Below are 26,313 nucleotides of genomic sequence, written 5' to 3' on the forward strand. Positions count from 1 at the left end.
GGAAGGGGAAACAAGTTCAGTTTTGGACATGAGTTTAAGATGTCTATGGCAATTCACTTCAAGATGTTCCTGTCCAATAGGTGGCTGGGCAGTAAGATTAGGGCTGAATAAAATGATCATCACAGAGAGGCTAGCTGAATCCATAGGAGTTGATGAGATTATCAAGTGAAACAGTATAATGGGAGAAGAGAAGAGTTCTGTGGGACACCCACAGTTAGCATATGTGACTTTGATGAAGATACAGCAAAAGAAAATAAGGATGAAGAACACTAGGAGAGAGTACTATCGAGAGAGAGAGAGAGAGAGAGAGAGAGAGAGAGAGAGAGAGAGAGAGAGAGAGAGAGAGAGAGAAGGAAGAGAGTATCAAGGGGGAGGGTGATCAACACTGTCAAAGGTTGAAGAAAAGTAAAAAAAAAGGATACAGGATTGAGGAAAAAAATAAAGATTGATTTAGGCTTGGCAGGTAAGATTGTTAGTAACTCTAGAAGGAGTAAACCTTCATTAATAGAGGACATTCCTCCCTGGGAGTTCCCAACCAACAAAGTCCCAAGTTCAGTCCCTATCTCTATACATTATCACCATCTTCTGGCCATTTTATTAAACTGCACAAAGCAAACACTACATAATATTCTAAGATGTATTCATCATATTATAGCCAAATATGGTCTTTGCACTCACAGAGAGGGGGAAGAATGCATCAGATTTTGTCATTAATTGGTAGGTATGCCCCTAGTTAAGAACTTGCCCTCAGATAAATCAAATATATAACCAAATGTCACAGAAGCAATGATTTGGCAATCATAAGTATACATAATAATCTAAAATAGAAAACTTTTGGTTCAAGTCCTATAAAATGGGCACAGACTGAACATATTAATTATACGATGACTTCTATTTCTTTTTTCTAGTCCATATCTGTGGATTTCATTAGTGTAAGGATAATTCTCAAATTGGAAACTACTTACAATTCTAGGTCTGAGAAAGCTATCAGCAATGCGGAGAGATTTACTAATTTACCAGTCAGAAAGTTTGTCTCACAAGCTAGACTTAAACCTAGATCTTTCTGATTCTATCCACAATGCCATATTGTATCACTATGGTGTACATACAATACACAAGAAAAATAAATCATAAGTATTATAAATCTGGTTAAAAATTAATATACTATTTCAATACCTTAACAATCTGTGATTTTTATCAATGGAAGTACTCAGTGCAAATCACAATCCATCTGTTCCTTGTTAGATAGTCTTTGTGAACTGATGTGGTAGAAAACATTTTGCTATAGTAAACAGAACCCTGGACTAGAATAAAGTAAGATCTGAGTTCAAATCTTGCCTTAGACACTTACTAGATGTGCAATTCTGAACAAGACACACTTCATTTAGTTTCAGTTACCTCAATTGTAAAATGGGGATAATAACAGCATCTATCTCTTGGGTTATTGTTAGGAACAAGAGAGAGAACTGTATCAAGTCCAAATCTTGGAGCATTATATGGATATTAGCTATTATTATTTTGATTGCCTGAAGGCCTATTTACTTACACTAGTCTTTGGATGATAGGGATACAACCTTACCACCCTGTCAAACTTGTTAACGTTTTAGCTGGTGCTCTGCTGCTTAAGAACTAAAACCACTTCTAGAATCCAGTGGAACACTGGAGGTTGACTTTTATGTAACACACTGTCTACAATAAACATTAATTAATTTAATTAACCACTTTACATGTCTCCTAAACAGTACAGCAGAAGGCATGTGGTACCCTTAGTAGATCTTCCATGGAAGAAATTATAGAGTCTATGAATGAGTATCAGAGAAGATGAGGAAACACATCTATCCCAGTGGAGGTTGAATTCACACCAATGAGATTAGATAGATAGATAGATAGATAGATAGATAGATAGATAGATAGATAGATAGATAGATAGATAGATAGATATTCACAGAATTTGAGTTGGAAAGGGCCATAATTACATTTTAGTCCAACCCATACACTCAAAGGAATCCCCTACTGTAACATACCTGACAAGCAGTTACCAATCTCTGCTTGAAGCACTCAAAGAAGAGAAAGGGAAAAGGGAACCTATTACCTGTCAATAGCTCTAATTATAGTGAGTTTTGGATAACTCGAATTATTAGAAAGTTTTTACTGACATCAAACCTAAATTGGCTTCTTTGCAACTTCTACTCATTACTCCTGATTCTTGTCCTCTGAGGACAATATAATCAGTGTAATTCCTCCTCTCCCCCAAAAGTCTTCCCTTCTCCAGGCTAAAAATGCCCATTTTTTCAACCAACCTTCATATGATATAGACTTAAAGACCTTCAAAATTATAGAAATCCTCATCTGTTTAAAAAAAAAGTTAATTCCACCATAAGTTTATGTTACATAATCTCAAATGGGCATTTGCTATTGAGAGGCAATCTTTTTATACTTCCATGGTCAATTCATTATTCTACTCACTACAAAAGCCATTCCAAACCTTTTAATCTTTAGTCACACTTCCCATAGCACTGATTACTTGCCCTCTCAGTTGAGGACCTCATTTCATATTTCCCAAGAAAAACTGAGGCAATTAGTCAAGAGTTTACCCCCATCTTCTCCTTGTTTGCTCTTCTTCTATCATTTAAACATCTTCATTGTCTCCAGGCCTATTTTGGGTGGGAAAATGGGCCTTTCTCCTTGCCAAAGGCTACCTCTTTTGTGTACCCTTGATCCCCACTCATTCTTACTGGATATTATCATACATATATATATATATATACATATATATATATACTTCATTTCTTAGCTAAACTCCCTGAGACTGTCATCTACAAGAAATGATGCCACTTACTCTTTTATTTACTTCTAAATTATCTGCAATTCAGCTTCTGACATCATCATTCAACTAAAAATATTCTCTTCACCATTAGCAAATATTTCTTAATTGCCAAATCCCATAGCATTCACTCAGTCCTAACCATTCTTCATCTATGTGCAGGCTTTGACACTGCCAATTACCCTCTTCTAGATATTCTCTCTTCTTTAAGTTTTCATTACCATCTACCTGTTTGGTTCTTCCTTCATCCAGATCAAACTTGTGGGTGTTCTCCAATGGTCTTTTCTGGACTCTCTTTTCTTTTTTTGACTTTAGTGATCTCATCAGCCTCATGAGTTCAAATACTATCTATGTGCAGATGATTCCCAGAACTATATATCTATCTCTACTTATTCTCCTGAGTTCCAGTTCCACATTGTCAACTGCCTTTGGACATTTTTAATTAGATGTCCTATCTATCTGGATAGTATAAGTATCCAGATAAGTATCTGGAACTAAATAATTCCCAAAATAGCATAAGCATCATTATCTTTCCCCAAAATTCTCTCTTCCTAACTCTGTCAAGGGTACCAGCTGTCAAGAATACCAACATCTTCCTAATCACCTAAACTCATGACTTCTGTATCATTCACCTCGCTTGACTTGTTCCACATATTTAACCTGTTGTCAAAAGTTTACTGTAGGGTACAGCTAGGTGACTCAGTGAATTGAGAGTCAGACCTAGAGATGGGAGGTCCTGGATTCAAATCTGACCTCAGACACTGTGTGACCCTGAGCAAGTCTATTATCCCCATTGCTTAGCCCTTACTGCTCTTCTGCCTTGGAATCAATATACAGTATAGTTTCTAAGATGGAAGGTAAGGGTGAAAAAAAGTATACTTTATATTCTTTTCTCTCTTGTCACATAGATCCTTCCTTTATGCCACATTCTGGCACTTCACTGGTAAAGTCTGTACCATTTCAATAATATCCTAAGTAATCTCTCTGCCTCAAGTCTCACCCTACTCCATACCACCACTCGCTTATTCAATATCTTCCAATAGCTTCATATTTCTCAAGAATAAAATATAAAATTATCTCTTTGGCATTATGATCTCCCATCTTTCCATTCACCTCCATGAACTCTATGATCTAATGACACTGGCCTACTTCCTCAAACAGGACACTTCCTTTCTTGACTATATTTTTTCACTGGTGGTAGCCCATGGCTAAAATTCTCTGCCTCTTCACATCTCTTGTTTCCCTGGTTTCCTTGAGGATTCAGCTAAAATCCCACCTTCTAAAGATCTTTCCCAAACAATTCTAATGCCAGTCTGCCATTAGAATGTGAGCTTCTTGAAAGCAAGGACTTTATCTATACTCCCTTTTTTATTTTCAATGTTTAGTACAATGACTAGCACATAATAAATACTTAATACATACTTGTTGACTGAATTATATAGACATGTTTGAATATTAGTCATTCATTTAATTACTGCAGTAATATAAAATTATTTTAGTATCTTGAAAGAATTAGTGAACTTGCTAGAATTTTAAGATGACAAAGAAAAAAGAAAAAATGACTGAAACAGAGTCGAGCCAATGTCTTAGTTTTATAGGATCATAGATTTAAGAATTGGAAAACATTTTAGAGATCATCTAACCAAATCTCTCCATTTTACAAATGAGGAAACTGCAACTTGGGAAGTTAAACTGACTTAGTAATAGGTTATAAGTAGCCCAAATAATTATGAAAAAGAAACCAAAAAATATCTCACTGTGTATAACAACATGCAAAGATTTAATCATGAGAACAGGTGATTAAAAGTACAAATTAAGAACAGTATTGAATGAAATAGTTAATTTGGAACATAGGTCCTAAAATTTTTCTTTTAAATCATATTCAATAATGTAGATCTTAAACCAAATAATATAGAAAAGAAATAAGAGGCAATAAACACAATGGACTATCTTTTTTATGTACTGAGTAAGTTGCTTATTTGAAAACAATCATAAATTTTAAGTTTGGCCGAGTGTAAATGTAGTGAGGATTGATGGGGGAGAGAATATGGTAGCCTCAGAATACTTCCAAACAGAATTTGAATCGAGGCTCCATATTTTCTTTCATAAGAAGAATGAAGGTAAGGCACACTTACCATCTCTATTGAATAAAAGAGTCCTTTAAAAAAGGCTTCAAAAGGACTCTGCATCTTTAATAATATAAAAAGGCTAGGGCACAAACAGCATAATCTAAAATGCCATTAGAAATACTTCACATACAAAAAGGTCTAAGTAAAGCAGGATTTTATAAAGTGATCAAAAAAGAAACACTAAGGGGGAAAATCTTTTAAGATTAAAGAGGGTTTTCAAAGGACAAGTTGAAGTGGCTGTAAAATTTATGAGGCAGCATTAAACTTCAGTTCTAAGTAACACTAAATTATTCACTATAAAAAACATACATGTGTCAAATAGTATAAGCCTCTTAAACTTTTTAAAAACAATTTCTTGCAGAGTTGATTGGAGGTGTTAGGTCAACATTTAAAGATACTAATTTTTTACCTAAGTCCATTGTGAACACAATGTAAAATAGGTAAATTTAGAAAAAGAATATTCTTTCACAGACATAATATAAAACAAAAAAAAGTTATGATACCAGAATTAGGAAGTAAGGTAAAAAGTGTAAGGGTAAATTTAGGGTTGAGATTGAATATAAATTTAATTGGTCACCAGGGATTTAATTCAAATCCCAAATAAAATACTCAAGTCAGTTTGGAAATTTTATGGTGTTCTAATTAATATTGAGGGAAGGAATTAAGAAGAAGAGAGAGGGAAAAGGGTACAGGATTTCTCCTGCCTAGCCTGTGCCAGGGGGAGTTCAAAGACCTCTACCACGAGACTTTCTCAGAAGATTAGGGGCTTCCTAAGAGGATAGTGTTTTGGAAGGTAAAGGAAAAAGGAATCAGCCTAAACTCCAAGAGAGCTCAGAGAAGACGCCTCACCTGACCTATGATATTAAGCTTCTCCCAGTTACTGTATCCAGGACACTCACCGCCAAACCCGGACAATAGCTGCAGCCACACCAAGATGCCAAGATGCTCAGCACACTGCCACAAGCCACCTCTCTGCCACCAGAGCCAGAGCCACCTCTCCAAGAAAAGAGGCCAGAGAGAGGAAGTGACGCGAAATATAAAAACTGTTTTTACATCACTTCCTGCATCTCACATGTACCAATTGTAGCTTAAGCTTGACTTAGGACAGCCCAGAGGGTCTGTCAGTTGTTTCTGATTTGTCATTTGCTAGCACATGTCTGTCACTGGCCATCCTTCTCAACACTTAATCCTTAAGTAGGGGGGTAGACATTCCTGTTTTGTTAGACTAAGCAGAGTGGAGTAAATCTAAAATTCACAAAAGGACTTTGTTATATTTAGCTAGAGGATTTATTGCTTTCATCAAACATGAGTTCTGTAAAATACTGACAAAGGTATGTTGCTTTTTTACCTCCACACATGGTAAGCTGTTAGGCAGAATCAAAAATTAAACTATTCAGAAAATATATAAGTAAAGGTATTCCAAAAAGCTATTATATGCCAAATTATTTGATGGTAACTAGTATATTTGTACTAATTACTATCAATAACTTACCTTCTCACTTGGCCCACAAGTAAATTAAGCATGTTTTTCCTAAATCTTTTGTTGATTTTACTTTACTAATTATGAGATACTGATCATTGATTAAAATAGTTCTTGAAATCTACTCATTGATGCAATGGAGTAGAAAGAATATTGGGTTTTCAATCAGAAGATCTGGGTTCAAATATTTCCACTGCTACTTACTTTGTAAGCTGGAACAAGTTATTTCTTTTCTTGACCCATATCCTCATCCAAGGGGCTTGAACTAGAAAACCTCTAAGGACCCTTCCATAAATCTATTATCTTTATGAAAGAAGTCTTCCATGTGACAACTACAATAAACATTTAAAAAGCATTTTTGTGGTACATTTCAAATTCTCCAAATTTATATCATTTTAAAAATAAACATCTTAATGGTAGAGATTATAAGCAGCAAGATGTAATGGCATAGCAGCTAAATGTCCATGGACTACACATTTAACCTCTTAGAACCCTAAATATCTCTTTAAAACTCTAAAGTTATAGAAATTTCCAATCTGTACTGGTAGAGAGAGTTTTTGCACAGGGAGGTCCCCACACTGATGAAACCACAGTACTAGACCCCTCCCAAAGAATAGTAAACCCAAATTGCACATTGCTATTTGATCTTATGCAGATGACTTAAGGGATCTCTACAAGTTATAAATTATTGAACTCATCAAAGACCTAAAGAACCAATAGTTGCTATGCTACATGAACTATTCCAGAAACCTGAGAAAAATAACATTCTATCAAATTCTTTTTATGAGACAATATAGTCCTAATACCTAAACTAGAAAAGGACAAAGCAAAGAAACAGAACTATGGACCAACATTACTAATATATAAATATGCATACATATAGATTCAAAATATTAAATGGAAATCATTTAATAATTATGCTTGTCTAACTAGATAATAATTTAAATACTTTCAATTTATGAAAATCACATACCCTTCCCTCTAATTACCCAAAATGTAAATATTCTTCTGAGTTTGCTGGATTTCTTTTTTCTCTCCTAAAAGAAATTCATTATATCTATCTATTCAGTATAGCCATCAAATGCTATACAATTTTATTTTTAAATAAAGATCTCATTCATTTACATTTTTTCTATTATGGTGAATAGTAATATGGCTTAGATGATTAAATCAATATGACTAAATTAATAACTCATTTCCCTATCACTTACAGCACTTCAGGTTAATAGGCTTACAATGATTAATATTACTAACAATAACTAAAACCACCAAATACCTCACTGTTTTTGAATTAAAGGCAACTAAATTAATAGGCTACCAAAAAAAGGGCATTTAAAATATTTTTTCAAGTGTAAATAATTTTAGCTCTTAGTCAAAGCATTTTATTTTCCAAAAAAATTCTTTATGTGCATGCAATTTTGTTTTTTATTTTGTTTTGTTTTGTTTTTATTTTATTTTTAAAAGCCCTTACCTTCCATCTTGGAGTCAATACTGTGTATTGGCTCCAAGGCAAAAGACTGGTAAGGGCTAGGCAATGGGGGTCATAGAAGTTGCATGTTGGAAGCTAAGATAACAGAGTAAGGGGATATTTAGTTTGCTCAAACCCTCCAAACACACAAAAATAAAAAATAAAGCAGCTCAAAACAAAGGAAAATGGGAGGAACACATTTCACCAGGATGAGAAGGGAGAGTAACCCAGTGTATGTGACATCAGTGGAACTGGCAGAATGCAGACCAGCCTAACATGCTCCCACATGGTCTAAGGTAAGGAAGTGGCAAGAGTAGAGAGCCCCTACTCAATTTCTCCATGGGGCAACAATCCAGTACCACCACTACTCACTTCCACATGGCCTGTGGTAGCAAAAGGGCAGGGCCCGAAGCAGCCCTACATGTTTCCACAAGGCCCAAGGCAATGAAACAGCAGAGCAGGGAATAGCTCACTACAGAGGATAAAGGGGAAACCAGCAGCAAGGGGAATGGAATCCAGTTGGATGAAACAACTACAAGCTTGCCCACAAGAAACCAACTGGGTCACCACTTCAAAGTGAACACTAAGGGACCAAAAGGCAACTAGTCCTACTCCAAGCATAATTTTACCTCTATCTTAGGAGCAGAGCAGAACCTTGAAATATAGACAATTAAACACCAAACTGTAAATCCTAAAACTCAAAGAAGAGATTAAGAGAATCAAAAGTAGGAAGACTATTGGACTAACAAACATTTAGGGAGTTAAGATCCTCCTTTTCCCCCTATCCAACAAATCACCTCATTGCCATTATTCTACTTCTTATTCAGGCACAATGAATACTAAATAGGATAGACAGACAAAATTATTTATTTCATTTGTAAATCAGCTAGTTCAGCTACTTCAATTAATTTACCATCCTTAACCTAGCTATGAGGCCAACAGAAATTCTGAATTTGCTATGGTCAGGCCTTTTCTAGTTCCTATTAATGAATAATAACCACCCTTTTAATTCTCCTATTTTAATTGCAACATATTGCCTTCTATTGACTTGTCTATTCATTTCCTTTTATTTTTTTCAGGGTGTCCTTTGAGCTGCTAGGCAGGGGTGTGGGTTATGAGAGGAGCATGAAGGGGAGGAGAGTAGCCTGAGTGCTCTGCTCCCATGCAGCTATGTGCAACATTGTGACCTAAGATTCCCCTCAAACTGCTCTTCTCCATCACCACCATGAGAATCACCTTTGCCACAGACTCAACAGGTTGCCATCTATGCTGTCCCCTCACACAGCATATGAGCCCCCGATCCCAGCTTCTTATCCCAGACAGGGGAGAGAGGAAATGCTCACATTGACTGATGGGTAGAGGGGTGGGGAAGTGAGGAATGTCCTCAGGCACATGAAGAGGGAGAGAGGAACAGCTTAGCCCCAGACTCTCTGGCTTTCTAGTAATGAGCTCTGGCAAGTGACTGTAGGCGTGCTCACAGAAAGGTATCTGTGTGCACTTTTGGCACAGGTGCCATAGGTCACCATCATTTCCCTACACTAAGTGCTAGGGAAAGCCCTCTTTTTATAAAAACAAAAACAAAAACCCTGTTCTCATGAAGTTCACAAGCCAATGAGGGAGAAATATGAAAACAACTACGTACAAATAAGAGATATACAGGATAAACTAGAGATAATCTCAGAGGGAAGGCACTAAAATTAAAGTACTGGGAAAGGTTTCTTTAAAAAGGTGAGGTCGACTTCCAGTTAAGATGGCGGCTTAGAGAAAGCTAAAGCTCAGATCTCCGGAAAACCCTTCCCGACCGATCTCAAACTATAAGCTCCTAGGGCGCCGAAATTCAAAACGATCAACAGCACAGACCCTGGGAACCCTCCTCCTGGACCTGGACCTGGATCAAAAGGTACGGCTCCCCTCAAAAGCCAGAACCCGAGATCACTCGGACCTAAGGGGTAGGAGCGCGCAGAGTCCAAGGCTCCGGGAAGCCGCAGCCCAGCCCGGCTCAGAGAGCAGGGTCCTCGAACAACAACCCTCAGGGCCTTCTATCCGAGTCCCAGTGAAAGTCACTGCCTGGAGCAAGACAGCCTCACGGGCTGGATCCTGCTATCCAAGTCTCAGTGAAAGTCCTTGCCCTCGGAGCTTGGGGAAGCTGCAGCCCATCCCCCCACAGGCCGACGAAACAGCCTCACGGCCAGCGATTCTGAAGGCAACTTCCGGAAAGCAACGTGGTCCGACCCTTCCATTCCAGTTCCAGTGAGGCATATTCAGTTTAACCCAGGGAAAGCTCATAGAACCGACAATTTGCCCAGGACTAAAGCCTCTGATCACCAGACAGAGATAAGAAAAGCTAATCCTCCACATTCAGAGATGGCAAACTCCACAGAAGCACAGAAGCCCCAAAATACCAAGAAAAATAAGAAGAAAGGGGCGACTTTGGACACATTCTATGGAGCCAAAATACAAAATACAGAGCAGATAGAAGAAGATATACAAGAAAATGTTCCAAAATCTTCCAAAGGAAATGGAAACTCTCCACAAACCTATGAAGAATTTGAATCAGAAATGACCAAAAAGATGGAAGCCTTCTGGGAGGAAAAGTGGGAAATAATGCAAAAGAAATTCACGCATCTACAAAACAAGTTTGACCAAACTGTAAAAGAAAACCAGGCTTTAAAGCAAGAACTAATAAAGCAAAAAAAAAAAAACACCAAGAAATTAGAAGAGAACATAAAATATCTCACCGACAAGGTGATAGATCTGGAAAATAGAGGGAGAAGGGATAATTTAAGAATAATTGGACTCCCAGAAAAGCCAGAAATAAACACCAAACTGGACATGGTGATACAAGATATAATCAAAGAAAATTGCCCAGAGATTCTAGAACAAGGGGGCAATACAGCCACTGACAGAGCTCACAGAACACCTTCTACACTAAACCCCCAAAAGACAACTCCCAGGAATGTAATTGCCAAATTCCAAAGCTATCAAACAAAAGAAAAAATCCTACAGGAAGCCAGAAAAAGACAATTTAGATATAAAGGAATGCCAATCAGGGTCACACAAGACCTTGCAAGTTCTACTCTGAATGATCGTAGGGCATGGAACATGATCTTCAGAAAGGCAAGAGAGCTGGGTCTCCAACCAAGAATCAGCTACCCAGCAAAACTGACTATATACTTCCAAGGGAAAATATGGGCATTCAACAAAATAGAAGACTTCCAACTTTTTGCAAAGAAAAGACCAGAGCTCTGTGGAAAGTTTGATACCGAAAATCAAAGAGCAAGGAATACCTGAAAAGGTAAATATTAAGGAAAGGGAAAAAATGTTATCTTCTTCTTTTACTCAAACTCTCTTCTATAAGGACTACAATCTATGTATACTAATATGTGGGGGAAATGTAATGTATAAATAGGGGGTAAAGAAAGACCAAATAGAATAATCGTTCTCACACAAAGATTCACATGGGAAGGGGAGGGGAAGAAAACTCCTATAAGAAGGAGAGGAAGGGGGGGGGGTTACTTAAACCTCAATCTCAGGGAAATCAACTCTGAGAGGGAAAAACATCCAGATCCATTGGGATCTTGAATTCTATCTTACCCAACAAGGGTAAGGAGAAGGGAAAACCAAGGGGGGGAGGGGGAGAGGGAGAACAAAAAGGGAGGGAAAGAGAGGGGGAAGGGGGAGGGAAGAAAAAGGGAGGGACTAAAAAGGGAAACATCAAGGGAGGGGATAAGGGGGGTTGATTCAAAGTAAATCACTGGACTAAAAGGTAGAGCCGAAGAAGAAAAGGTTAGAATTAGGGAAGGCAATCAAAATGCCAGGGAGTCCACAAATGACAATCATAACTTTGAACGTGAATGGAATTAACTCACCCATAAAACGTAGACGAATAGCAGAATGGATTAGAATCCAAAACCCTACCATATGTTGTCTTCAAGAAACACACATGAGGCGGGTTGACACCCACAAGGTCAGAATTAAAGGATGGAGTAAGACCTTCTGGGCCTCAACTGATAGAAAGAAGGCAGGAGTGGTAATCATGATATCTGATAAAGCCAATGCAAAAATAGACCTGATCAAAAGGGATAGGGAAGGTAATTATATTTTGTTAAAAGGGACTCTAGACAATGAGGAAATATCATTAATCAACATGTATGCACCAAATAATATAGCACCCAAATTTCTAATGGAGAAACTAGGAGAATTGAAGGAAGAAATAGACAATAAAACCATAATAGTGGGAGACTTAAACCAACCATTATCAAATTTAGATAAATCAAATCAAAAAATAAATAAGAAAGAGGTAAAAGAAGTGAATGAAATCTTAGAAAAATTAGAATTAATAGACATATGGAGAAAAATAAATAGGGATAAAAAGGAATACACCTTCTTCTCAGCACCACATGGCACATTCACAAAAATTGACCATACATTAGGTCACAGAAACATAGCACACAAATGCAAAAAAGCAGAAATCATGAATGCAGCCTTCTCAGATCACAAGGCAATAAAAATAATGATTAGTAATGGTACATGGAAAACCAAATCTAAAACCAATTGGAAATTAAACAATATGATACTCCAAAAAAGTTTAGTTAAAGAAGAAATCATAGAAACAATTAATAATTTCATCGAGGAAAATGACAATGGCGACACATCCTTTCAAACCTTTTGGGATGCAGCCAAAGCGGTAATCAGAGGTAAATTCATATCCCTGAATGCTTATATTAACAAACAAGGGAGAGCAGAGATCAATCAATTGGAAATGCAATTGAAAAAACTCGAAAGCGATCAAATTAAAAACCCCCAGCAGAAAACCAAATTAGAAATCCTAAAAATTAAGGGAGAAATTAATAAAATCGAAAGTGATAGAACTATTGATTTAATAAATGAGACAAGAAGCTGGTACTTTGAAAAAACAAACAAAATAGACAAAGTACTGGTCAATCTAATTAAAAAAAGGAAGGAAGAAAAGCAAATTCACAGCATTAAAGATGAAAAGGGGGACAGCACCTCCAATGAGGAGGAAATTAAGGCAATCATTAGAAATTACTTTGCCCAATTATATGGCAATAAATACACCAACTTAGGAGAAATGGATGAATATATACAAAAATACAAACTGCCTAGACTAACAGAAGAGGAAATAGAATCCTTAAATAATCCCATATCAGAAATTGAAATCCAACAAGCCATCAACGAACTTCCTAAGAAAAAATCCCCAGGGCCTGATGGATTCACCTGTGAATTCTATCAAACATTCAGAGAACAGTTAATCCCAATACTATACAAACTATTTGACATAATAAGCAAAGAGGGAGTTCTACCAAACTCCTTTTATGACACAAACATGGTACTGATTACAAAACCAGGCAGGTCAAAAACAGAGAAAGAAAACTATAGGCCAATCTCCCTAATGAATATTGATGCAAAAATCTTAAATAGGATACTAGCAAAAAGACTCCAGCAAGTGATCAGAAGGATCATTCACCATGATCAAGTAGGATTCATACCAGGGATGCAGGGCTGGTTCAACATTAGGAAAACCATCCACATAATTGACCACATCAACAAGCAAACTAGCAAGAACCACATGATTATCTCAATAGATGCAGAAAAAGCCTTTGATAAAATACAACACCCATTCCTATTAAAAACACTAGAAAGCATAGGAATAGAAGGGTCATTCCTAAAAATAATAAACAGTATATATCTAAAACCAACAGCTAATATCATCTGCAATGGGGATAAACTAGATGCATTCCCAATAAGATCAGGAGTGAAACAAGGATGCCCATTATCACCTCTACTATTTGACCTTGTACTAGAAACACTAGCAGTAGCAATTAGAGAAGAAAAAGAAATTGAAGGCATCAAAATCGGCAAGGAGGAGACCAAGTTATCACTCTTTGCGGATGACATGATGGTCTACTTAAAGAATCCTAGAGATTCAACCAAAAAGCTAATTGAAATAATCAACAACTTTAGCAAAGTTGCAGGATACAAAATAAACCCACATAAATCATCAGCTTTTCTATATATCTCCAACACAGCTCAGCAGCAAGAACTAGAAAGAGAAATCCCATTCAAAATCACCTTAAGACAAAATAAAATACTTAGGAATCTACCTCCCAAGACAAACACAGGAACTATATAAACACAACTACAAAACACTCGCCACACAACTAAAACTAGACTTGAACAAATGGAAAAACATTAACTGCTCATGGATAGGACGAGCCAATATAATAAAAATGACCATCCTACCCAAACTTATTTATCTATTTAGTGCCATACCCATTGAACTACCAAAATACTTCTTCACTGATTTAGAAAAAACCATAACAAAGTTCATTTGGAAGAACAAAAGATCAAGGATATCCAGGGAAATAATGAAAAAAAACACATACGATGGGGGCCTTGCAGTCCCTGACCTAAAACTATATTACAAAGCAGCAGTCATCAAAACAATTTGGTACTGGCTAAGAAACAGAAAGGAAGATCAGTGGAATAGACTGGGGGAAAGCGACCTCAGCAAGACAGTATACGATAAACCCAAAGATCCCAGCTTTTGGGACAAAAATCCACTATTCAATAAAAACTGCTGGGAAAATTGGAAGACAGTGTGGGAGAGACTAGGAATAGATCAACACCTCACACCCTACACCAAGATAAATTCAAAATGGGTGAGTGACTTAAACATAAAGAAGGAAACCATAAGTAAATTGGGTAAACACAGAATAGTATACATGTCAGACCTTTGGGAGGGGAAAGGCTTTAAAACCAAGCAAGATATAGAAAGAATCACAAAATGTAAAATAAATAATTTTGACTACATCAAACTAAAAAGCTTTTGTACAAACAAAACCAATGTAACTAAAATCAGAAGGGAAACAACAAATTGGGAAAAAATCTTCATAGAAACCTCTGACAAAGGTTTAATCACTCATATTTATAATGAGCTAAATCAATTGTACAAAAAATCAAGCCATTCTCCAATTGATAAATGGGCAAGGGACATGGATAGGCAGTTCTCAGATAAAGAAATCAAAACTATTAACAAGCACATGAAGAAGTGTTCTAAATCTCTTATAATCAGAGAGATGCAAATCAAAACAACTCTGAGGTATCACCTCACACCTAGCAGATTGGCTAACATAACAGCAAAGGAAAGTAATGAATGCTGGAGGGGATGTGGCAAAGTAGGGACATTAATTCATTGCTGGTGGAGTTGTGAACTGATCCAACCATTCTGGAGGGCAATTTGGAACTATGCCCAAAGGGCAACAAAAGAATATCTACCCTTTGACCCAGCCATAGCACTGCTGGGTCTGTACCCCAAAGAGATAATGGACACAAAGACTTGTACAAAAATATTCATAGCTGCGCTCTTTGTGGTGGCCCAAAACTGGAAAACGAGGGGATGCCCATCAATTGGGGAATGGCTGAACAAACTGTGGTATATGTTGGTGATGGAATACTATTGTGCTAAAAGGAATAATAAAGTGGAGGAGTTCCATGGAGACTGGAACAACCTCCAGGAAGTGATGCAGAGCGAGAGGAGCAAAACCAGGAGAACATTGTACACAGAGACTAATACACTGTGGTATAATCGAATGTAATGGACTTCTCCATTAGTGGCGGTGTAATGACCCTGAACAACTTGCAGGGATCCAGGAGAAAAAAACACCATTCATAAGCAAAGGATAAACTATGGGAGTGGAAACACCGAGAAAAAGCAACTGCCTGAATACAGAGGTTGAGGGGACATGACAGAGGATAGACTCTAAATGAACACTCTAATGCAAATACTATCAACAAAGCAATGGGTTCAAATCAAGAAAACATCTAATGCCCAGTGGACTTACGCGTCAGCTATGGGGGGTGGGGGGAGGAAAAGAAAATGATTTATGTCTTTAACGAATAATGCTTGGAAATGATCAAATAAAATATATTAAAAAAATAAATAAATAAAAAGGTGAGGTCATAGCTGAGACTTCAAGAGAGGAAAGAGGAAAGAGTCTAAAGAATTCTAGATCTAGGAGGCAGCTAGTGAAAATATGCAGAGCAAGGAGATGGAATAGCACTTGTGAGAAACAAAAAGGTGAACAATGACATGGGATCACACTAGTTTATGAAGGGTGAGTAAGGTAAAAGAAATCTGGAAAGGTAGCAAGGGGTCATGTTATGAAGGGTTTTAAGGGGAAATATATAATTTTATATTTGATCTTGACAATGCCAGGAAGCCACTAGTTTATTGAATGGGGGATAAGGAGTGACATGGTAAGACTTTCAAGTAAGGAAGCTCAATTTGACTGATGAGTAGAGGATTGTCTAGTGTGGAAGAGAATTGAGGCAGGGAGGCCAGGCATGAGGTGATGAGGGCCTGCACCAGGGTAAAAGTTTGACCATGCTCAAATGTCTTAGCAATTGCTTGATAAATTAATAAATCGGTGTTTCTAATAGATCTGATAACCAAACACAATGCACCATGACTAAATTTATTTGCTTTAATAGCTTCCTTGGAAGTACAGAATTCCATTTCATTAGAGATTTTCAAGCTGAAACAGGATTACCATTTGTCATTATGTTACAATGATGAATTTCTTTCAGGTATGAACTGGACTAGGTGCAAAATTTGCCCATTCTAAAATTCTGTGCTCTTCCTTATTAAGTAGAAAAACAAAACCACTTATAGAAATATACAATATCAGTTTTTGTTGGTAAATGAATATATGTGCAATGAATGTGTATATATGTGTATATGTATATAGTAAATAAACATTTACGATAAAGTATAATTAAAAAGATGATAGAACCATAAAGGACATTAGCATTTATTCTAACTTCCTCATTTTACATGATAAAAATGAATTAGGAACTAAATAAATTGGCAGTATATAAAAATAGCCAGAAGTAAAAAGTTTTATCTTTATGGCATACCTGTGTCCAGTTGGTGGTGGTTGCATAAATATACTCTCTTCATCAGATGAAAGTCTCCATGAATTACTCAGTCTGTGTTCACTTGTCCTTAATTCACTCTTTACCCAGTCTGGTAATCCCTCTGAATTTGAACATTTTGCTCTTGCTAAATTTGGTTCATCCAAATAGATGGACTATTAAAAAACAATTTAGAAATCTTTTTAAATGTACTATCATAACTCAATTGGTTATCATTTCCATCAGCTTTCAGATTCTTTGGAAAAATTCAAATTCTTTGGAAAAAAAGCTATTTGATTTTCAAATACATGCAACATTCAAATTAAAAAAACACTGATTTAAAATTAAAATTTTTGATCCATTAAAATTCTGAGATAATTATTTGTATTACATGAAAATTCTTAGTAGCTTTATCAATAGGTTTCCTGCAGTGTCCTTTAAATTCAGAGCATTCTTTTTAGAGATTGTTATGTTAATTACTTTTAGACTAAGAACCAGACAAATCCAAAGTGTCAGAAACCTCTATCAAATGAAATTTACCAGAAAGATAAAATAGCCCTGAAATTGCAATATATCAGTGAAAAAAATGAATTGATTTGTAAATTCTATTTTGATACTTTTTTTGAGTGAAGTTCAGTGAAATATGAAAATTTTATTTTTTTTCATTAAGATCTAAGCAACTTCCACTCAGTCCAACAATCACTGTGCCAGATCATTATCCCATTAAATATAGCAAAACAATGTATTCTTTAGAGAAAACTATTTGTTTTTTCTGCACAAATTCCCCCAAAGAGGTCCTTCTCTTTGTGGGTATATGAAAGCCTGACCTCCATCCCAAAGAACAGAGAATTAGTCTTATAAACATTAAAATATAATGGCAATTTATTTAGTAATCTAGCTTATTTCATTTTTAGTTCAATAACATCTCATATAACTACTACTCCCCAAAATTACTGATCTTAAATTTTTCATAGAAAGCCACAGACATCTGACTCAATCTGCAGCAAACCAATATAAGAAATTTTAATTTTAACCTTTTTTAAGAAAATATGTCTTAAGTTTATTTTACTAATTGCCAAGATGTATAAGATATCCATTAAGAAATGGTAAAAGAAATGTTACAAATTTGTTCCTTACTGTCATGATCATCATTTGATACTCTAGCAGAGTACTTAGGTACTCAAATTCAACAACCTTCCAACAATGGTTAGGGCCATGAATCCACCACATCCACAACAAAAATGTTGCATTTTTTTGTCCAAGGAAAATAAATCAACCTGTAGCACTTCTGACTGACATTAGAGAGCCCATGTTTTACTACAGAAACTTAATTATCATAATATAATGTAATTTTAAGTTGGAAAGAACTTTGAGGTCTTCTGATACAATTTCATTCAACAGCATTCTTCATGATACATAGTAAATGCTGATAGCAAAATAAGGTTTGATGTGTTTTTGAAAGTTGATTTATAAAGTACAATTCTTCGTTTAATATTATCAAGTTTTGAAAGAATTTTCACAGGCTTTTATAGGGCTGAATTTTATCCAAGAAAAATTATTTGTTCATTATATATAAATAAAAATTAAAGCTGTGAAATGGGAAAGAATCCATCTTTTAAGTTGATGGCTACAGCTAAACCACAATCATTTTGCAAAGCTATTCTCTAAAAGTCCATTTCTCTTTAAGTAAAATAATGAAGAGGAACAGAAGTAAATATAAAAGTTTTGAACTCTCAATATGTGTGTACCTATGTATATATTTTATGTATACATATATGTATGCATTCTAACAATAATTTAAGTTAGATACAAGACACAATAGTAAGGAAGAAGTAATTTAAGATTAAATATCTAGGCCCTTGATTTTTACTTTATTTTCTGAAAGGCAGACTGGTATGAAACCTCAAAGTCCTAAATATTCGGGGGGGTTGTCTTTTTTTTTTAACCAAAAGTTGGAATACTCTTTCTGCAGAAGCGATGATAAGCTAGCAATCCCTTCTAAAGAAATAAAATATTATATTTGAATGATACTCACCATGTAAGATGGTAAAGTTTTCAATGTTCCTGGTTCAGGTCGGTATGTAAAAGGACCTTCTAAAACTCCTCGTTTAAGCATATGTACCAACAGTTTTGCATACAAGTTCCGATTCTTCCTACCCATTATTCCTGTGCCTGCTCCTGAAGGTTCACAGAGTTTTCTAATCCAAAGTGCACACCTTTGTCGCTCTAGAAAAATATGACATCCGTTACTATCATATTCTCCAGAAAATAAAAGATGACATTACAAAAAACATATAGTGAGCAGTTTTGTAAACTTTTTGTCTTTGTTCTTCTCATTTTCCTTTGATTTGTTATTTGTGTACATGTCTTTTGTGCTAAAGAAGAGTCTGTAGCTCTAGTATCTAACAGTGATATGCTTAAATAAATTTTTTGTTGAGCTGTTTTTGCCCAAGAATATAACTTTGATAACTGTTATGAAAATTTTTATTAACAAATACTTTCAGAAAAAAAATAATTTTGGAATAAATATAACTTTTGCAAGCAAAAGGTAATGTAAGGGTCTTTCTAAAAATATAGAAATAAATCAAGTTTAATAGTTGTACTGTAGAAATCCATCTGTAATTCCGGCTGTAGAAATCTAGAAAGAGATAAAATACAATCATTGTTTAGCTTTTTAAAAACTTACTAGGAAAATAAATTTCAAAACTTTTATCCATTAAGAGGAATAATTTTGAGGGATTTTTATCTGATTCAGAGGATTTACTATTAATATCCCTGAAAGTAATTGAGTATTATTTACAGATAATTCCATAAAACAATTATCCTTTTAAAAATCTACTTTAAAAACATTGCACTCTCTAATCCACATTCATTGGTTAAACAATTTTGATGTGCAAAAGCATACTTTTAGTTCTCATAAAAACTATATTTTAACATTAATCTATCATCAGTCAAATTAAAATTGAAGATTATATCTCTAACAAAATCATAATTCTGCCTTAAATCCCTTGGGTTTATAAAGGTCAGGTTTATTTGTTGTGCCTATAAAATGTATTAGTACTGGATTTACCACTTTGCAAATGTCATTACTAGCATGGGAATATGAGTCATATTTCTGAAAAACTTGATTTCTTGGTTTATAAATTATGCAAGTCTAAATAAATCACTTAAATTTCAATTAGGAACAAATAATGGAAACTTGACATATTTCATATAAAAATTATAAGTAAAAATAATATGAGGAGTTACTTCTACTCCTTTCACAAATATGTATAAAAAATAATATGTAACATATAACCTTTAAAAATTGCCTGGGGCACTGATAGTTAAAGTGGCCAGTTCATAATCATACAGTAGGGATCAGAGACAGAATTTAAACCCTGGTCTATTTCCAAAATTTATCATTTCTTCAAAATGATCAGTTTAAATTTTTTTATTTATCAATTAAACATGAATCACATGATAATTATTTACTGAAATTTCACTTTTCCAAGTTATTTTACAGCAACAATGTTGTTTTTTTTCAGGAATTTCCAATTCTTCATGACCCTATTTGGGATTTTCTTGGAAAAAGTGGAGTGCTTTGACATTTCCTTCTCTAGCTTATCTTATAGATGAAGAAAATAGGTGATTTGCCCAGGGTCATACAGTATATGAGGCCAGTTTTGAATTAATATATTCCTAATTCCTTGTGTTATGTGCCATCTACCAGCACAGCAAGAAAACTGTAATAATAACTAATATGTGTATATAAATGTAATTATGTTCATATTAAGTATCTAGGATGATGGCCTATGATAGACATGTGCTAGCAAATGACAAATCAGAAACAGACTCCTGGGTTTCCCTAAGTAAAGCTTAAGCTACCATTGGTACAGGTGAGATGCAGGAAAGGGATGTAAAATCCTCTATATATTTTGCATCACTTCCTCTCTCTGGTCTCTTTTGTGGTGGAAAGGTAGCTGGCGGCAGCTGGCCAAGCGTACTAAGCATTCCAGCATCTTGGCATGGCGGCAGCTATTGTCCGGTTTGGTGGTGAGTTTTCCTTGATACCATACTGGAGGAAGCCTAGTAACCTAGTTCAGGTGAGGCTCTTCTCTGAGATCACATGGATTTTTCTCTCCTTTACCTTCCAAACACTATCCTCTTAGAGAAAGCCTCTAATCTTCAAGGACCTCATGGCGGAGGACTTTGAACTCTCTTGGCACAGGCCAGGTGGGAGAAATCCTATATCTTTCCCTCTCTCTTCTCCTTGATTTCTTCCCTATATGTTGATTAAACCACCATATGTTTCCAAACTGACTTGGGTATTTTATTTGGGATATCCCCTGGTGACCAAAAATCAAATTTAGATTAGGTCACAACCCTAAATTATCCTTATAGTCTGCATAATCCACAAAGGATGTGACGAGGACCCTCAAATTTCTGTGAAAACTCTTTCCTTTCTCTCTTTATTACTTGCTCAAATCAGTCAGTCTTTTTAAACAGCTAACTGGCTTCAAAACACAACTGGTAGAGCAGATAAGTATAAAACATTTTTTTTCTCTCTCTTTTCTCCTTAATTTGAATTGAAAACAGCTGTGCTTTTTTAAAAAACCTAAAAGCAGCAGGACTGGGAAAGTTGTTTAACTAAGAATCCCCTTTCCCTCAGGGAACAAACAACCCAATTAGGCAACCCTCACTGACAATACTGCCTAGATTACTCTTAATTAGCACTGAGAGAAACCTGAAGAAAGTTTTGGCCTTGTCCTGCTCCCCACATATTTTGCGAGGCCCACTAGGGAAATAACTACAAAATATATATAAATGAATACTACATTCTCCGACATTTATATGGCAGTTGAAGAATTAGGGACATTAAGGAATTTGGGATACCTCAAATTTCTTATGTCATTAGGTAATGTCATTTTTGTACTCCTCAATATTGTGTTAAGAAATGCTAACATAGGGGGCAGCTGGGTAGCTGGGTAGCTCAGTAGATTGAGAGCTAGGCCTAGAGATGGGAGGTCCTAGGTTCAAATCTGGCCTCAGACACTTCCCAGCTGTGTGACCCTGGGCAAGTCACTTGACCCCCATTGCCTAGCCCTTACCACTCTTCTGCCTTGGAGCCAATACACAGTATTGACTCTAAGACAGAAGGTAAGGGTTAAAAAAAAAAGAAATGCTAACATAAACACATTTGAAGCTGAAATGCAGAAAAAGATGCAAAAATCTGAAACTAAAATGCAGGAAACCATGCAAAAATCTGAAGCTAAAATATAGAAAATTATGCAAAAATCTGAACCTAAAATACAGAAAATTACATCTCCGAAATGGAGATGTAAAACACCTTCCCTATAGCTCAGCTAATAGACTGGTTCTGTCATGGTCTACAAATCTTGGCTGAACTTAACCCCCAAGACCCTTCTCCTGAAACCCAAATTATTCCCTCTCTCTTCTCCTTGATTTCTTCCCTATATATTGATTAAACCACCATATATTTCCTAATTGACTTGGGTATTTTATTTGGGATATCCCCTGGTGACCAAAAATCAAATTTAGATTAGGTCACAACCCTAAATTATCCTTACAGATATTAGTACTCCCATTTAACAAAAAAAAAAAAAAAACTCTGTAGAGTTCAGAAGGGTTAAGCCCTTAGTCAACCCTTACTTTCACAACTAGTACATACTACAATTAATGAGGAATTCAAAGTGAGGTATTTCCAGACTCTGAATCTAATACTCTTGCCAATATGCCTTAAGGCCCCTAATATTTTTTGTTAACAAAGCTACAGGGGGCAGCTGGTAGCTCAGTGGACTGAGAACCAGGCCTAGAGATGGGAAGTCCTAGGTTCAAGTCTGGCCTCAGACACTTCCCAGCTGTGTGACCCTGGCCAAGTCACTTGACCCCCATTGCCTACCCCTTACCATTCTTCTGCCTTGGAGCCAATACACAGTATTGATTCCAAGATGAAAGGTAAAGGTTTAAAAAAAAACAGAAACAAAGCTTTTTGTCCCTAGTAGCTTCACTAGCAGAAGTAGTGATGTCAATGGGTGAAGAACTAACACTGTGAAATAACAGGAACAGTAAAAAAATGATGCAGAATCTGTGAAAAAGGAGGAAATTTTTTTTAAAATTTAAAAATGATATTTATCAGAACCATAAATAAGATGGGCAAGTAGGGCTTTTTCCCCTCTGTACTGACAATACTTGTACTCCAGCTGGAGGAAACGAATGAGCTTAAACCAGTGACTGAAAGAATGGGGAGGTGGGGGGGGGTGGGGGAGGAAGCAGGGAAAATAGAGGTGGTTCCAAACTAGTAGTTTAATCAATGGAGGGAATTGCAAGTAAGGAAATTTTCAATGAAGAAAAGCACCTTTTCTCCAATTTATTGTCCAAGAAATTGCCTAGAGCACTGAAGTGTGAAGTGATTTGCCCAGGGTCATACAATCAAGTATATTGGACTTGAATACAGAATTTCCTGGAAAATATCTTAAGTTATGACACATAATTATAATAGAATAGTATTATACTATGAGAAATTATGAATATAATGAATACAGAGAAGCAGGCAGAAACATTTATGAATCAATACAAAGTAAAGGAAGTAAATGATATACCCAATAACTTCTGTAGTATAGATGGAAAGAACAAGAAAACTTAGGAAATTAAATGCTGTGAAATTATAATAACAAAGTTTAGCCCTAAAGAATATGTCTCTCCCTTTCTTCGTTACAGAGGATGGAAGGACCACAGGTGTCAAACACTTCAACTAATATTAGCCTCAGTTAATATACTCTGTGTGAATTAAATAACTAGGAGACAATTTTATCCCAGAAATCTTACATAATAGGGATCACAGAGTCATGAGTCTTAATTTGTCAGCGTGGCAGGCAAGATTCCTGACCAGCAGAAGTGAGGAGATGTGACGTGTGGAGACTGAGGTGAAACCCTGGCCCATTGGAGTATCTTAAGGTGGGGTTTGGACTAAGCTTGAAAAGCTAGCAGGTGAAACAGGCTCATTCTCTCTGCCATTTGTGGGGCTTGTGAAAGGAGCTCTCTTGAAGTCCCAGTGTTTATCTATGTAAACCATTTCTGGCAAGCAGTAACCAATTGGCTGGGACCACATCAGGCTGGGAATACAGGAACTGGGTCTCTAGAGCTCTGGTTCTTTCCTGAACTCAAGCCCATTCCTTGCCTGGCCTTAATTTGTCTGGTCTGACCATGTGGGTAGCTGGGACCCCTCATCCCAGATTGTGAAATGGACCAGGGCCCATGGGGAATCTAGGACAAGATGAAGTACATAGCTGGACACTTTGAGTTTAGGTTGGTATAATTTTCTTCTTTCTCTGTTTCTTTCTCTTTACTAATAAATACTTATAAATTTAGTATAAAAAGCTCCAAAATTAATTTTTATTCATAACAATTGGTTAGTTTTAATTGTTTTAGCAGCATTTTGTTTTTTTAATAAGTATTTTAAATGCAATGTTGTTACTTTAGATTTCTGTGTTGTTTTAAGTTTGAAGTTTTTTAATTACATTGAACAGAAAAACATGTTTTATTCTTCATTTAACTATATTGAGCTGCCCTTTTCATAAGCAAATAAAAATTATCTTTAAATTTAAAAAGACTAACCTTTATTGTTCCTACTTTATTCTTTCATATGAGAAATGACTATGAGAGGGAGAGGTGTATAGGAAACATAGGTGATATAAAAATAAAAAAATATTACTCAAAAAATTCAAGATTAGTTAAAATAGGAAGATTTTTGTTTTCTTTCCTCCTACTACAAGTGAGATTATCCATGGCCCAACCTAAACCTTCAGTCTCCTTGTCCATAAACATGAGAGAATTCCTTTATATGTTGTCTCTCTCAATAGAATGTGACTTCCTTGAGAATAGGTTCTATTTCAATTTTCTGTTTCTATCCTCAGTGCTTAACACAGTACTTGGTCCATTGTAAACACTAAAAAGCGTTTTTTTCCATGCCACAGAAAACTACTACAACCCACTCCCCGACTAAATTTATCTGTGGCAACAAGATAGACTGGAGTAATTTCTATGGAGCAGAGCCACTTCAATGAGACATGTGCACTCTGCTAAAGGACATGCAAGATCAGAGGTTTCTATATGGTCTCTCTGTCCCCATGACAACAGGCCTGTGTTAAAAATGATTGTTAACTGAACCAAGAAGAACTGTTTATCCAGTGGGCTTTAAAAGGAGTCTCTGCCTTTGCTTTCCCTCTTTCACTATTTTAAACATGTTGGTTAAAAAACTTTCAACTTCCTGATAGTGAAAGAGGATGAGGGAGAGAATTTTTTTTTCCCTTTTCCACCCCTCTTCTCTATCTCTAGCAGGAGCTATGGTAGATATAAGCACACCGCAGTAAAGAACAGATGCCTGGATAAGCCTAATATTGGACTTCAGGACCTTGACTACCTCTCTTCTGTTTTGTGTTTCTTTCCCTAAACACAGGTGATAAAACAACAATTCTGAGAAACAGATGTTTCTAGATTTGGTAGATAACTCATGAGCTAAAGAGTTATAGAGTTACTGAACTGTGTTCTAGTTGCCAATGAAAGGTAGTCCCTGCAACTATACCCTTCCTAAAGGGAAAATGATTACTCCCAGAAGGATGAGCTATGCATGACTACATGATCAGAAAATATGAACCCGGAGTTGCAGTTCAGAGATATAAAGCAAACATGAATATCTGTTAAGCTAGTACACAAGTCTCCTGAAAATCTCTCTCAAAAAACTATAAAAGATGTAATAAGTCATAATTTGTATTTAAAGCATGTGTTAAGTTTTCTGTTTTTTGTGTTTTAAAGCACTTTTTTCATGGTGGAAGAAATGGTTCCCTTGATATCTATTATTTTGTACCATACTTTAAACCTTTTAAAAGGGGTAAAAATCTTTCATTCACAACTATAGGCAAAAGGTTTAACATGCAAATATTGAAATAATCAACATACTGGAAGAAACTCATTCTTAATAGTTTAATCACTCAATAAATGAATATATGATCATATTCTTTTGTGATTATAGAGGCTAGAAGGAAAATATTGTGCCTAAAACAGGAGAAAATTATACCTTAGGAAGAAAAAGGATGAAAAAAAGAAAGGCTGTGGACCCTAAAGATTTACTATGCTAAATATTTAATTTTGCTTAAGGTCCCTTTTTATTACCTTCAACTACTACTTGAAAATCAAAAGCTCACTGAGAAATGTTCTTTTATTAAGGTGTCAAAGTACCAAAAGGACTTTGTTATAAAATTGTTTCATTTATAACAGAGTATATAGTATGACAGTGAACTTCCTATTTATTTATTCTGATACAAGGGAGAAAATGTTACTGGATTGTTCTGTTCTTATTTGTTAAGAAAGAATTGGGTTTTTTCAACTTTTTAAGTTATTCAGTATGACCAAATGTTATTAGAGACAATTTAAAATATCCTAAAAACAATTAATTATAGGATCAATTGATTATAGC

At 35.7% G+C, this 26,313-nt stretch overlaps 1 protein-coding gene across 7 annotated transcripts in view; it reads right to left on the minus strand.

Annotated features, from left to right (window-relative positions):
• The window catches only part of CEP112 (centrosomal protein 112), a 595,424-nt gene that overhangs the window by 556,005 nt on the left and 13,106 nt on the right, over nucleotides 1–26,313 (minus strand). For all 7 annotated transcript variants that reach the window (XM_056817269.1, XM_056817267.1, XM_007482762.3 and 4 more), the window contains exons 3-4: nucleotides 18,874–19,064; nucleotides 16,842–17,014 (exon numbers count right to left, since the gene is read on the minus strand). In XM_056817269.1, the coding sequence (XP_056673247.1) occupies nucleotides 16,842–17,014; nucleotides 18,874–19,064 (364 nt within the window). The remainder of the gene's footprint in view (nucleotides 1–16,841; nucleotides 17,015–18,873; nucleotides 19,065–26,313) is intronic.

The sequence above is a fragment of the Monodelphis domestica genome, chromosome 2 (assembly GCF_027887165.1).
Source record: "Monodelphis domestica isolate mMonDom1 chromosome 2, mMonDom1.pri, whole genome shotgun sequence".
Classification (NCBI taxonomy): Eukaryota; Metazoa; Chordata; class Mammalia; order Didelphimorphia; family Didelphidae; genus Monodelphis; species Monodelphis domestica.